General features: G+C 38.2%; 2 protein-coding genes across 6 annotated transcripts in view; one reads left to right on the top strand and one right to left on the bottom strand.

The window, feature by feature from the left end:
• The window catches only part of LOC145992317 (kinesin-like protein KIF28), an 81,855-nt gene extending 80,434 nt beyond the window's left edge, over positions 1 to 1,421 (bottom strand). The window contains exon 1 of one of the 3 annotated variants that reach the window (XM_083128703.1): positions 1,013 to 1,421. The gene's annotated coding sequence lies outside the window, so the exon portion shown is untranslated. The remainder of the gene's footprint in view (positions 1 to 1,012) is intronic. The other 2 variants (XM_083128700.1, XM_083128709.1) reach the window with 2 other exon arrangements.
• The window catches only part of LOC145992331 (venom allergen 5-like), a 50,734-nt gene extending 36,432 nt beyond the window's left edge, over positions 1 to 14,302 (top strand). Inside the window, exons 1-7 of one of the 3 annotated variants that reach the window (XM_083128717.1) lie at positions 3,765 to 3,925; positions 4,315 to 4,462; positions 5,961 to 6,116; positions 8,106 to 8,199; positions 10,925 to 11,063; positions 11,989 to 12,209; positions 14,000 to 14,302. In XM_083128717.1, coding sequence (XP_082984843.1) covers positions 4,319 to 4,462; positions 5,961 to 6,116; positions 8,106 to 8,199; positions 10,925 to 11,063; positions 11,989 to 12,209; positions 14,000 to 14,121 — 876 coding nt within the window. In that variant the 5' untranslated portion in view covers positions 3,765 to 3,925; positions 4,315 to 4,318 and the 3' untranslated portion in view covers positions 14,122 to 14,302. Of the gene's footprint in view, positions 1 to 3,764; positions 3,926 to 4,314; positions 4,463 to 5,960; positions 6,117 to 8,105; positions 8,204 to 10,924; positions 11,064 to 11,988; positions 12,210 to 13,999 lie in introns of those variants that run through there. The other 2 variants (XM_083128720.1, XM_083128724.1) reach the window with 2 other exon arrangements.
• The last annotated feature ends 451 nt before the right edge of the window (positions 14,303 to 14,753 follow it).

The following is a 14,753-nucleotide window of genomic DNA, read 5'->3' as shown; positions in this document are numbered from 1 at the left end:
TTCGCTAAAACATGCGTCTTGGAGTCTAACCCTGGACTGAATTGTTTAGCCTAACGAGGCTCTGGCGCCTGGGTTGTGTCGTTCATCCATCTCTGCGGCTTTGGATCCACTGGCGAGAAAGGACTTTCTCTTATCGCTGGTGAACCTTGAAGAAAATTCCATCTAGCCACGTGGTTGCCAGCTTTGGTTAGTTTGTGTTCCATTCGATATCAAATTAGTTAAAAAAATCCGCTAATACCATCGGCGTCTGGAGGGGAGCGAACGAGTTTGGCGATCTCCACCCCCCGAAATTTGGCATTACAAGAAAGCAGAACAGAAATAAAGTTACTTTAGCTAATATTGTAACAGAATAATTAAAATTAAAAAATATATATTTAAAAAGTTAAGTGAAAAATATAGGAACCGGGTTATAGTTTCAGATTTTACCATTTAATCCAAATAATAAATGGTTACACAGTTTTCAAAATTCCGAAAATTATACTTTTAGGTGAGAGGCTACACAACACAAACTTTATGAATAAAATTTCCCTCTAACTTTTCTCTTATGAGAGGTGTAAAAGTTAATAAAATTAAATAACTATAAATTTCAGTATACTAACTGTATTAAATGTAAAAAAAAATGGAAAACTGCATGATATATTTTCACTGGTCTGATGAACCGAGTAACAAAATTTGCCATGTATATAATGAATAATAAATTTGGAATAAAATTGGTTTATTTTTATTAGTTTATAATACTTAGTATTGTATAATAACAATTATAACGGTCGTAATGATTATTAATGTTATTTCTACTATTCATTTTATAAATGGTCTGACCCGTCATGCAATCATTTCTGGCGACACATGCTACATGCGAGGTTTAACATAATGGTATTTTTATAGGGAGCTGTTGGGACTCATCTATAAGCTTAAGATAGTAAAACCCAGTAAGTCCATCCTCCTGTCTGATAAAAATCACAAATTGCACTCTTGTCACACACACACAAAAGAGAAACAAACATACACTAACCTGCAAATCGACTGCTTCGAAACACGCATTTAAAACTGGAATCTTTGAACATGAACCACGAGAGGCACACAACTCGACCACTTTGGGAAGGGTTAGATTTTGTTTGCGAGGAGCAAACTTCGTTTCTTAGGACCAAGCTACGTTGTCGAAGCGATGTTTAGACATCACCCTGGCTACATCGTGTTGATTGATCAACACACTCGCACGAGAATGATTGATTTTGCCACCAACAGACATATTTCAGATCGAAACACGATAAGACAGGACGAGATACTGACAACAGACGGGTGGGAAAAGATCGCGAGTGAAGCCCTACTGCCAGTCAAATGCCTCCTCTCATCATCGTGCTTTATAGCTCTGACCCATTTCTATGTCGAAAGCAATATCAACAACGACTGCGTTAACTATTGATTCCTTTCGTTGTTCACTTACGTATCTGTGTACGTACGTTACAAGGAAAAAAGGACCAAATAACGACCTTGCGTATATAGAGCAAGGATACAGTAATGTGCGTGTAGCTGAGCAATGACAAGCAAGAGGCGGTAGACGGTAATGCTAACAGAGGTATAATTGTGTAGAGGTAGGATCTTGGCTAAAATGTAAATAATATATATTGCGGGTTGCGAGAGGTGAGATCTAACCTGCCCTTAGTAAATTATTTACTACACCCTTGTGCAAATTATGTCCCTTATAACGTTAAATTACGTCTAACCTTTTCTGGAAAGCCATAAATGAAGAAAAGGAAAATTACAAAATATCCATACCAGATATCGCCTCGATTGGCTTGGTAAACTATTATCTTTTTAATTATTTTCTTTCACGTCATTTCTGCCACTTTTGTATAATCCTGACTATGATGGGTGGTGGCTCAGTCGGTAACGCGTCTGACTACCATGCTAAAGGTCCCGGGTTCGATCCCCGGCCGGTTCAAATCCGGGAACTTTTCTAACGATTGAAGCGGCCCCGGCGGCCACCCAGCGTCGAATAACATGGGTACCTGGGGGAAACCCTGGGGGGTAAAGGCGGTCAGGGGCGTGATGCTGATCACATCACCCCCATTCACGACCGGATGAAGAAAGTGTGGGCCGTTACCCCCACACCTCCTATACGCCTTCATGGCGTGGTGCTATGCACAAGGGAGCACTTTACCTTTTTTATGATGGGTGGTAGCAGTGGTAGCGTCGTCGCCTTATAAAAGGGGTCCCGGGTTCGATACCCGGTGAGGGCGCATAGTGGTTCGGATCCCACTTTAAACTGTAGGTCCAGTCCCGATTAGCATAAAGTGGACTTAAAACACTAAATCAATGAAACAATGAAACTGTCCTCAGCTTGGTGGTCGGGTGGTTAAGTTGTTGATTTTTATCTCGCCATCGAGATTTTCAGGTTTAAGTCTCGGCCTAAGTGTGGCTGATATTGTGAATGTGCCTTCGTAAATTTCATCTAATCATAGCTCATCCTTCTCGTCGCAATTAGCCAAAAGAGTTGAAGTATGAAAGCACGAAACTGTCATCCCTTTCAGTCTGGTAAAAACAATTGTTAAAGGCAACCTTCAGTTCTAAAATCATACTTGTTATAGGCGTAAGGGTAAATAAAATGGGATTCTATTTAGCACAGTGTAGTAAAAATACATAGTCGCCAGGCATCTCTGACTTTAAGGGACCCGGGAAGTCTATTGTTCTATTTGAAGATTATAATTTTCGCTGGCTGTAAACGTGTCATTTATTTTACCCTTGGGCTGCATTGTGAGACAGATATTAATTACAGTTTCACTTTCCCACCTATTTGCGACAGCTCTGTATTCCCCTGTACTTTCTTCCCAGCAAGCGTAGTACACCCAACGTCAAAAGAAATGTTAGGCGAATTTTCCGTCGCCTTTTTCATTTTTCGTAGTTTGTTTTCCACAATGCAATCAATACTCATGAATTAAATTTAAAACGTTTATAAGCAGAGGACAACATCTACTGTACTTCACATGAACAGAATTCCATTCCTTCAAGCATCACATAATGCAGAATGAAAAAGAATGAAAATAGCGATGGACAATTCGCTCACTATCATCTTTGCAGTTGATTGTAGGTACAGTGGGATCCATGAGTATTACCGTACAAATTGTCCATCACCATGTTCGTGCACTTTATTTGACCTAATAAGAGCTTCAACAATTAAAAGAAAACTCAAAACAAGCTGTTGACAACTTCTGCACCAGCATACATAAAAATCCATCGCTTAAAAACACATAGGATGTAAGTAAAGTGTTCCCTTGTGCTTAGCACCACGCCATGAAGGCGTATAAGGGGTGTGGGGGTAACGCCCCACACTTTCTTGATCCGGTCGTGAGTGGGGGTGATGTGATCAGCATCATGCCCCTGACCGCCTTTAACCCCTTTACATAGGATGTAAGAGAAAAATTAATGACAATAGTCATGGACAATTTGCACGGTAATACTCATGGATCCCACTGTACATACACATCTTAATGTAATTAAATATAGGCTAATATAATTAATGCTGGGCATAAACAGCCACCTGTAAAGCTGTAAGTCCAATAAAACTTTGTTGAGTTGATTTAATATAATTAGATAAAGAATATGTAAATATTAGAAACATGTATCTATATTTATGAATGATATTTATGATTGTATTTATAGAAATTTTGCAAATAATGTATATGCATACTTAATGAAAATGTATACTGGGCAAAAACAGCCAAATGAAAGAAAATAACTGCAAGGTTAGTAAATACTGATGACGGTGTTAAGTGTAACTTATAAAATTATATCTTGCACTTTGAAAACCCTAATAATCTTGCTTGGAAAGACATGAACGAAGGAGTTTGTAGTTTTTGTAACTACTCGAAGTAACGCAAGAAGCAAAGTTAATTTTCTTTGAGATTGAATGATTTCATTTAAAGAGGTAACTATTGTAATTCTTACAATCAATAAGCTATAAATTATATTTGTTAAAGCATCTGATAAAGATAAAATGTGAGTATATTTCAACAACCCAGTGTATTATGGTGGGCTGAAATGAATGCTTCTACTGTATTAGTTTCTAAGAAAGATGTTCAATGATGAGGACATATGAATAGAAATCATTATCAATAAATTTGGAGAGTTGAACAGATAAGCATGCTGGTTCCATGGGTTACCAGAGAACTATTAGATTTAAAATTCCTTCTTCAGTATTTGTAATTTATGCAAGAAAATATTGAATATGTTTCATTCAAAACCTCATTGGATAAAAATCCAATCTTGTTAATTTTTCTGTACTTTAATTTTCTTTCTTTAATCTACATTTTACAGAAACATGAATTGGTCAGTTTTCTTTCTGATGTACGCGTTTGTTGACAGCGTATATTGCATTCGATACCGGTATGTGAAGTTTAATCCAGATGACTATTGTGCAGTTACTTGTCCAGATGGTATACAGGACACTATATGCGTACACAAGGTAGGTTTTAAAAACACTGAACATCATATCCACTATTAAAATGACACTTGCATGTGTTTTTTTCTAATAAGATTTGGAAGAAAGATAGGCATGAGTTTACAATACCGGACCATTCTCCAATTTCTATAAAATTTCGCCTACTTACTAATTTCGGTGTCCTGATGACGTAACTGCAGTTCATATTTGGCGGTCGCTTGTTAAAATTGTACATTTACGTCTAGAAATTGTAAAATAACCTTGCGATTTACCACGCTGATTGTCCCTACACAGCAATTCGGAACCATCTTTCTTTCGCAATTCGTTAATGGTCTTCCTTTATGCACAACAATCTTGCTGACGTAAGGCGAGGAATGCCTACGAGGTTAGGTTAGGCCTGTTAGGTTAGGTTCCATTAGCATAAATACAAAGAAAAATTAATATTTTAGCTACGAGAACTATACCTTGTCTTGCTTGTTGATTTCTTCATGTTGGGAAAATGGCGTCTTCCGTGGAGCTATTGTTCTTATGGTAGGGTTACGTTAAGAAAACATAGTTTATTTCGTTTTTTTCTCGATTTCCATACTTGACCGCCAATTATTACATGCAGATTCGTGTTTAGGAGTTCACAATTAGTGAGTAGGTGACATTTCATAGAAATTGGAGAGTGGTCCGGTATTGTAAACTCGTTCCGCCTGATGCTCTCCACTTTCAACAAGCTTAATCCCGTACCCAGTGGCGTATGGGCCGCACCGCAGTTCCCGAGATATAAGGGCCCTGCAATATTTTCCTGAAATTTTGTATAATCCCAGAAATTCAATAGAAGGGATCACTTTTATGCAAGAATTCGATTCAAGAAACAAGTGTTGTGGGTCAACAATGACACAATTCGAACTAGAAATTTTTTGAGGCGAGCACTGGATAGATATAAGTATTTATATGTGTGTGCGTGTATTGTGTGTAACCTATTTGTTTTATTAAATTGTAATTGTATCAAGCAAAATATTGAAAAACTTATGCACCAAATATTTGATCACTTGAAGCTTCCCTAATCGCCTCTGTGCAAATGGGTGGATTACGAAGAATCTACTGTAATTTGTATCACTGCACAAACAACGAGACTAATACATCTCAGGGGTGTAAGGAGGACCCTTTCTCGAGACACCCAAATGTCAACCTCACTTCCACGTAGTACACCCTAGACTGCAATTTAGAGACTAGCGAGGCTCTGGCGTCTGGGCTCGTGGCCCATATAATCCTCCGAGGCGCTCTTGTTGCGTGCTGTCTTGCGTGTTCGTCATTAACCCTTCATCCGTGTCATCTTATCACCTTTCATCCTCATCTTCCCGATTATTCAAACGTGGCAGAAAAGGGAAGAAAAATAAAATAAAATATCTCAATATTGGAGATGAAAATAAATTCCTTCCCAGTTATCATCTATATTTGTGGCAATGATGTAGAAACCTCTAGTAATTTGAATTTATCAGTGGAAAAAATACTAATTTGGCAATCTTTTCTTTAGGAAGCCAAAGAGGGCTGTAATGGAATTAGTCTGGGAACTCCTATGAAGCAAGAACTACGCAAACAGATACTGAACGCTCACAATGCCTACAGGAATGATATTGCCGCTGGAATTAGTACATCAGAGCTTCCAATGGCAACCAACATGCAGCTGTTTGTGAGTATCAGCTTGTAACTATTCCATGCACAGTCATGGACACTTCTGAGTTGTAATAGGGTGACCATAATATTTTGACCTAAAAACGGGATATCACAAGATCACTTTACATTCCCTCCTCCTCCTGGTTATGCCAAATTATAAAGGTATTGTTATAATTAACGTATTGTTATTATTTATTAAAGAATGGATCACATAAATGATACATCATAAACACTCTTCCTTTTTGATCAGCCTTTGATGTTAGTCTTAAGCTGAAGTTGAGTAATGCCAGAAGTATATATAGCAGAAGAACCAATTTTCTTGAGAGCAGCTTTGTTCTTTATCAATCGTTTATAAATATCCCCGAAAACCTTACCCCACATATCAGTTTTTCTTGTATGTACGCATTGCTTGAATTGTAGAATTATTTTCCTGTAGTTTATTGTTATTACAAGCATAAGAAAACAGTTTTTCGTTGTGACGTTTCAGGAGAACACACGCTCCCTTCATCAGACATTTATTTTCATTTTGACTAAGTTGCTATATTACAACAATGTAACATTAACAACATCCATTATATAACGGATTCTTTTTGTTTAAAAAATTGCTAACCATTGTTATAACTGTATCTTTAGTCAAAATGAAAATAAATGTCTGATGAAGGGAGCGTGTGTTCTGAAACGTCACAACGAAAAACTGTTTTCTTATGCTTGTAATAACCGTAAACTACAGGAAAATAATCCCACATATCAGACACACAGCTCTAGATTTTTTCTTTTGAGTTTGTGTCAAGACGCAGGAACTTTTAATTCTTGTTGCAATTCCGTAAAGAAACTGCATGCTTATTCACTGCTCTAGAAATAACGGAACACATATTGATTTGAATATGCAAAACAATACAACGCATTTTTTTTTAGCATGAAATGTCTCTGAAATTTAGACTTGGTTTTCAAGGTAACTCCTAGACTTTTATAAAATGGGACAAATAGTTGCTTTTTAATAATATGGACGGAACGACCAGGACACTTCTCTGAAACGGGACTTTCCCGGTCAAAACGGGACGTACGGCCACCCTAGGTTGTAACGACCCCATTGTTTATTCAATGTGATCGTTGCAGCCAAGAAGTGTCCGTGACTGTACAAATAGTTTTCAGTACTGTGACTGAATTCGCTAAAAAAAAGTTTGTCAGATTAGTTCTAAGATTAGCTCAGATAGGCTAATCATGATTGGACCTACAGTTTAAAGCGGAATCTGAGTCACTATGTAACCTCCAGCAGAGAACGAACCCGGGATCCCTTGATTAAAAGGCACCAGCATTACACCACGCCATCGGGTTGCTGGAGTTTTTAAGTCGACTTTATGCACAGATAGGCTACTCAGAACTGGTTCTACTGTTCAAAGTAGAATCCAAACCACCTTGTACCTCTACTGCGTATCGAACACGGGATCTTTTGATTACAATGCGTCAACATTATCACCACTAGCACAGCACATGTCGGGAATAATTCCGTTAAAGCTGAATTGTGATCAGTTGTCAGATCACCACTAGGAGTGCAAAATTCTAAAAGTTCCCACCCCTTCCCCATGGTAACCACCCCCAGATCCTTCCAAGCCTCAGAGTCTTAGTACAAAATGTACCTGACCTGTATCTCTGTAACGAAATGTCACAAGCAGATATTTTTTGTCTTGATCGTCATTTTTTTGGACCAAAAAAAGTTTCGGTAATGTGAATGGTTTTTCCGTAATTTAAGAAGTAATCTATAACGAGGTGATTTTTCAATTTTTTTTTCTTCCACATTTTTAACGAATTAAGCGACAGGGAGTTGTTCGGAATAAAATTTGTAGCAGTAATACGTAAATGTGGTTTTAAATAATAATAAAAAATGTTAACTTCCTTTGCACACCAAAAAAAGTCCCTGTTTCGCTCGAACGCGCCTCGTATATTCTTACATCATACTCCACTTTCGTTGTGAAGTTTTGACTCATTTGATTAATTTATTTTTCAGTTCTGGAACGAGGAGTTGGAATTCATGGCACAAGCATGGGCTCTGCAATGTCCAGAAAATACAAAAACTCATGATGATGGGAGATGCACGCTAAGCAAGTACAATCTGTTAATACTTTTTGATTACGTCAGAATATTAGTATCAGTAGCTTCTTCCCCACTTGTATCAAAATTCACTACTTAAATGCTATAGAACTATAATAAAGTCCTCATATTCAAGTTGTACATTTTATGGTATATTTGAAAGATTAGGCTACCTCTGGTGGCAATAGGAGTGTTCAAAGAAAGGTGTTCGAATTGAAAAACAATAGCAATGAAGTGAACTAAATGTAATTCACTTATTTCTTGAACCAACTAACTAATTTTAACTCAGCTGCTTTTACAAATCATCCTTTAGAACACTGATATATTCTTCATTGCGAAGCGTCGTTGCCTTGTAATCAAGGGGTCCCGGGTTCGATACCCGGTGGAGGCACACAGTGGTTCGGATCCCACTTTAAACTGTAGGTCCAGTCCCGATTAGCCTTTCTGTGCATAAATTGGACTTAAAACACCAAATCAATCAATCAATCAATCTTCATTGGGAAGGAATATTCTATCCCTGATTGGGAACGAAATGTGGCACTCCATTCCTAATTTTCATTCCCAACCAGAGAAAAGAAGCTTTCCTCCCTTATGAAGAATGTATGTACAATCAGTCGGAAAGTTAACAAGAGTCAAATTGTTTATCACTGGAGTTTGGGGAAAGCCCTCCCGTGTCCCTCTTTCCATTTGAACACTGAATAGTAGTCCCTTTAGTTCGTGTATAATTATAAATTTTAAACTAAGTGCCACATGGATTAATTATTTATTGCTCATTTTGTTTCTTATTATCAATTCCAAGATATAAAATTGGAGGTGCTTGACGAAGACATGTAAATTTCAAGATAAAAAATTTAAAATGCCCAAGTACTACAGAATATTGTGTATATTTTTCTTCACATATGAAATACAAGCAGAAATGTGTAGAAGTTAAATGTTCCATTTCAGTTTTTGTTTCAAGTCCACTTTATGCACAGATAAGCTAACTGGGAGGCCTCTACCAATCAAACGTGCTGGAAAGGCTGTGTTCAAGACATTTCTCACAATCGTGTAGAAAACTTTTTTGAGATGGTACATCATATGAGACCTGTTTGTCAATTGTAATTCAAGTTTCTGGGGAATGTGAAGTTGTATATAACCTTTATGAACACCCTGTATATCCAAACAAAAAAAACCTCATAAAACTGTGGCTGGCTCTGACAATAGGTTTGATTTGATTTTTCAGCGTCGTTTCTCTACCACTTTCGGCTAATCGAGACGATGTGGATCAGTGATGATACGATGAAATTGATGTAGGGGCACTAACAAAATACCATGCCCAGGCCGGGATTCGAACCCGGCACCCCTGGCGTCGTAGCGCGCTGTGGTAACCACTCCGCCACGGAGAGCGGATAAAAATAGGTAGTTGCTATTTTAGCACTCAGTTCTGTCGCTGACTCAGGAAAGAAAAGTCAGAACTGATTTGTATTGGAAGAAAATACTCTGGTATGGAGAGCAGCAACACACACAGACGGTAACTACATATGAAGTTCGAACCGAACATACATAGGGAACCAATCCACAAGTGCATTAAAAAAATTGTGCCCTGAAGTATACCTTGTATTGCAATGTTGTGACGCCTTAATTGAAACAAGGTACCTGAACCCAATATGGCCTACCTAAGTCATACGATTGTTTCAAGTAGTGTACAAAGTCAGAAACAAGTGGGAAGATACAAACGAGGGAACAGTTGTGGACGTTTACTGAAAATTTGAGCCAATTCCAAATAATAACATGGGTGCAGGGAAGATTTTATTAAAAAGTTACGTTTAGGCCATGTTCTTTCACATCAAATAATGCAACAGAAATTGTAAAGGAAGTACAACTATGTTGTTTTTATAGGTAGATAAGTATATTGATACACTTACATTTTAGTTACATAATGACATATGAGGTGTGCACAAAGAAATAATATTGTTTACAAACCTATAAACAAGGCAGTGACATGTCAAAATTTGTTACCAGAAGACCAAGGATTACACATCACAGTCTGGGCAAATTAAAGGTCTTTTATCATCCTTAGTGAGTCCCACATACTCTACATAAACATTGATTGATTGATTTGTTGTTTTAAGTCCACTTTATGCACAGTAAGGCTAATCGTGACTGGACCTACAGTTTAAAGTGGGATCCGAACCACTTGTACCTCCACCGGGTATCGAACCCGGGACCCCTTGATTACAAGGCGACGACGCTACCACTGCGCCATCGGGGAGGCCCTATCTACATGAACATAAGAGTAACAATTGTCACATTTGCGTATATCTTTCACGATATATTCCTATGTAGGCCATATTGAGTACACCTCACATAGTGTTCTTTTTCCCTTCGTTACAAACAGTACTTCAGATTATGTTGTAAAGTACAAATTATGAGCTACCATAATATGTACTAGAGATATAAACACCCGTCACTTGGAAGATCTAGTAAGTAATAACTTCCATATGCAATATTAGATCAGGTAGAATCCAATCACGAGGTTCAGCTATTTCGTTTCTTTGTCCTCGGGTTACAGCATTATAGGAACAACCAAAGGTTCAAACACGTCATTCGGACGGTCTAAATGACATACTAACGTCATCTGTTGAATTAACCTTGTAACTACTTCGAAACAGCAAATAGGCCATATTGGGTACTACGCCATATTGGGTGCTAGGCCATATTGGGTTCAGGTAACTTATGTTTAATGTTAATTTCCAGATCAAAGTGAAGCTGGACAGAATATTCACCGTGCAACGAAGGCGGAGTCTGAGAAGGATGATATTACAGCTGCTATGGATGAATTCACTACAATACCAGCAGACTTCAAGTTTCCAGCCGATGGGAAATATGTAAAGGAGTACGTGCTTAGAGAGCTCTAATTGGTTGAATTTACTTAGCTTCTCTGTCATTTTCGACTAATCGCGAAGATGTTTAGAAATTCATGTCGTTGTTGAAAAATAGCATAGGGTGGGCCAAAAGTAACGATAGGATATTAATATAATACTATTATGAAATGGGGGAAATTAATGCAGAAAGTGTTGAAATGAACAAGCTACATGAAAGAGTGTAGGACAAGAATATCTAAAAGATTAATGTCAGTGTCAGCTCTCAACGCTTAAACTTCTCGGTCTGTTGACCATCATTCTCTGTGCATAACTGGATTCGCCACCATGTGCATAGGAATTCCGCTAATAAGCCAATTCATAGGAATTCCGGACCTCTATCCGAAAACCTGATTCCCAACCACAGTATTGGGATTGAATGACCTCTATCGAAAAACAGACGTATTATTACCACACAACCTACGACCACTTGCTACGTCAATTTCGTTTGTGAATAATACGTTCTTGCACTACAAAGAGTCACTTTTCGCCCACCTTGTAGTTTTGCGAGAGTTACTACTCGCTATCCTGAATTGTGCCATATTCCTAACACTAACTGCAAGATTGTGGCAAGATGGGTAGCAATTGATGAATGCTGAAATTAGAGACGATTAATTAAAATAAAGAAGTATATGATTAGCGAAATGTATATATTTATGCAAAATGCAGTCCAGGGTGCATTATGCGGAAGTGAGGTTGACATTTGGGTGTCTTGAGGAAAGGGTATGGATGTTGTTTGTGAGAATCGGTGGGAATAGGTAAGGTATCGATCGGCATTACTTCAAAGTAGTATCGGCTCAGCACTATTTCTTTTTCTTCTCTATGTGTAGGCATTCTAATTAGATATTTTTTTTCTCTCATTTTCCACGAGCGTTTGCAGTTTCTTTTTACCCATTGCAGAGAGGACGACGACATTTTTGTGCAGATGATTTGGGCAGACACCACAGACGTAGGATGCGCCTTCGCCTACACTTCCGGGGAATCTGAAGACTTCATTCTGGTGTGCGACTACTTGCCGAAGGGCAGTGTTCAGGATGAAGTCATCTACAAGGCAGGGCACAAGCCTTGCTCCGAATGTGGAGAGGATGAAGTTTGCGACAAGACTTACCCCAACTTATGCAGTAGGCATTTCCTCTTAATTTGGGGGTATATAATGGAACCAGGGTTGGCTCAATTTGTTTTTCTTTTAAAACCTAAAACATATGTTTTAAGTGTTTTTTTAATAAAGAACGATTTGATTTGCATAATTTTACTTCGCTTTTCGTGTCACCTTTGAATAATTTGCGAAGATGGGAATCAGTGATGATATGATGAATGGACACTCATAAACATCCATTCCCAGGCCAGGATTCGAACCCGGGACCCCTGGCGTCGTAGTGCGATGTGCTAACCACTCCGCCACGAGGGCCGGCTAATCAAGAACGAAAAATGAGTTTTAAAGAAAAAAAAACGTTTAAAACATAATGCAAGAAGGCTTACTTTCTAAGAATAATTGTTGATAAGGAATCTCTTAATCATGCAAGGAATGACTGCGAACACTTTTCTAACTTCTTGAAATATGTAGGTTGTTCTAACAAGTTCAACTAATCTACAGTTGCCACTCTATCCCAGTAAATTATGTTTTTCCGAAATATCACACTTTATCGTAAATGCAACAAAATACATTGACATCAAAACAACAACGTACAGTACGTTAAGTGTGGAAGAAAACTGTTTCATCCATATACATACTATTCAATTATAAAAGTGTTTTAAACACTTGTAAAAACAACAAAATATTGGCATGTATTTTAAACGTGGTCCACAGATACTCATTACGATAATTTTATGATTTTCTGCCAATGACCATATTTCTGTGCCCAGTAAACTAAATGACAAAGATTGAATGAAAATTCAAAGTTATCAAAATATCAAGTATCAAAATGTGTTATAATGTTTTAAACAAGTCTAAAATAGTGTTTAAAACTTGTCTTTGAAATGTTCAAAGTTGTGAAAAACAAAGTCGTGAGTTTTAAAGGTGCCAACCCTGATTAAAACATTGGTTCCCTGAGCAAATCACAACTAGATCCCTTGTGCTTTGTCACACGAGCCACTAGAAGCACAGTAAGAATTAAACTTTAGCTTGCCGTGGACAATTGTTAGTGTATTGCTTGCTTAGGGGTGACGACTTTTTGCTTCGTTACATTATGATATCATCTTGCGCGATTAAGTCACTAATTTCTTTTTCCTCTACAACTGCGTCTCGGGAATCTCTGGAGCACGCAAACGAAAACCTCTGCGCAAGTCGTGACACGAGGGGCTCGTTCGATGAGCGCGTGAAAGGGGAAAACGCGGCTGCAGCTACCATCCTTTTCCACGCATCTCCCCCCACTCGCTTTCTCTCCTTCTCTACAGCTAAGTACGGCCTTGCTCCACAGACTCCTGGGATGGATTTCAATTGCTACGATCACTGCTGGGGTATTCTTTAGCTCCGTATAGTTCGTTGCACTTTTTGACACTCTGTATAGTGCAGGTGTATCTCGGTATCAGGCTGGTGCAAGGAAATTACGTTCAACCAAGTAGACGGATAGCAATGTTCAAGTTCAGAAGATTCAACAAATGCCTGTCTGCTGGTTTAAACGTTCAACTGATTAGTTAGCACGCACCACGTGACCATACACCACGCACTTCACCGCTCCAGAACGTAGTGCAAACGGTGCAGGCACCAAATACACTACTTGACTCCAAATCAAGGAAGCAGGCGAGTCAGTGTTGCACCATGTAGCCAACCTGACACGCGAGTGCAGAGAGGGCCAAAAAGTGCAGCGAACTATACGGGGCTTTTTTTTTATAATGGAAGGAAAGGTACGTCATTGTTGGTATTATGAAGCGAGGTAAAGTGATTACTAATTATCTTGTCTTTTAATTACAGTTGACACGAAAAGGCCCACTCCTGAACCGCCTTCAACCACACCTGAAGAGAGCGGCTCTGATCAACTCAGGGCACAGTTAGTGCACTTACTTTTTCTTTTATTCGCGATGTGTTTGGCTTGATAGTTGGCAGATAAGTTTATTTCCCCGAGTAGCAGTGGTGAAGCACATTGTAACGGACAGTTGTTTGTTTTCTTGTCCATCCATCTCCTTTGCTACCAATGTTTACATTTGCTGGCTTCTTTTTCTTGTGAAATTATTCAGGATGTAATAATTATCGCAATAAAAGCTTGAATCCATCGTATCCGATCTAGTTCTTGATTGGTTATTTAACTTAAAATGGGCGTGTCAAAAATCAAAAGAAGATAAAACAATAATGAAATGGATAGCCTTCTCTTACCACCCCCCACATAGTCAACCTATTAGCATGATCCTTACAGGCATACTGCATCGAGGCAACATCAAAATCAACTTCGGAAATAAAACAATGATTTGGAAGACAAGAAAGATATTTTGTGGAGAAAGTGAGACTTACCATAAATTAATTGTAGATAGGATAAATACACATCCAGGATTTGTAGAGTCCCTTATCCAAGACTATCTCTCACGTTGTTTGCTGATACTAACAACTCCATCACAATTACTATTTCGAGTAACATTAACTGTAGCAAGTTATTTTTTAACACCAGTAACTTTAACTTAGTTTATCTTGCATACTTTTGAATTTCGTTGCATATATATTTTCATATTTAAAC

Source organism: Lepisma saccharinum, chromosome 1, assembly GCF_977018435.1.
Source record: "Lepisma saccharinum chromosome 1, izLepSacc3.1, whole genome shotgun sequence".
In the NCBI taxonomy this organism is placed as follows: Eukaryota; Metazoa; Arthropoda; class Insecta; order Zygentoma; family Lepismatidae; genus Lepisma; species Lepisma saccharinum.
Note: the sequence above shows the minus strand (reverse complement) of the source record. Positions and strands in the feature narration are given on the sequence as shown.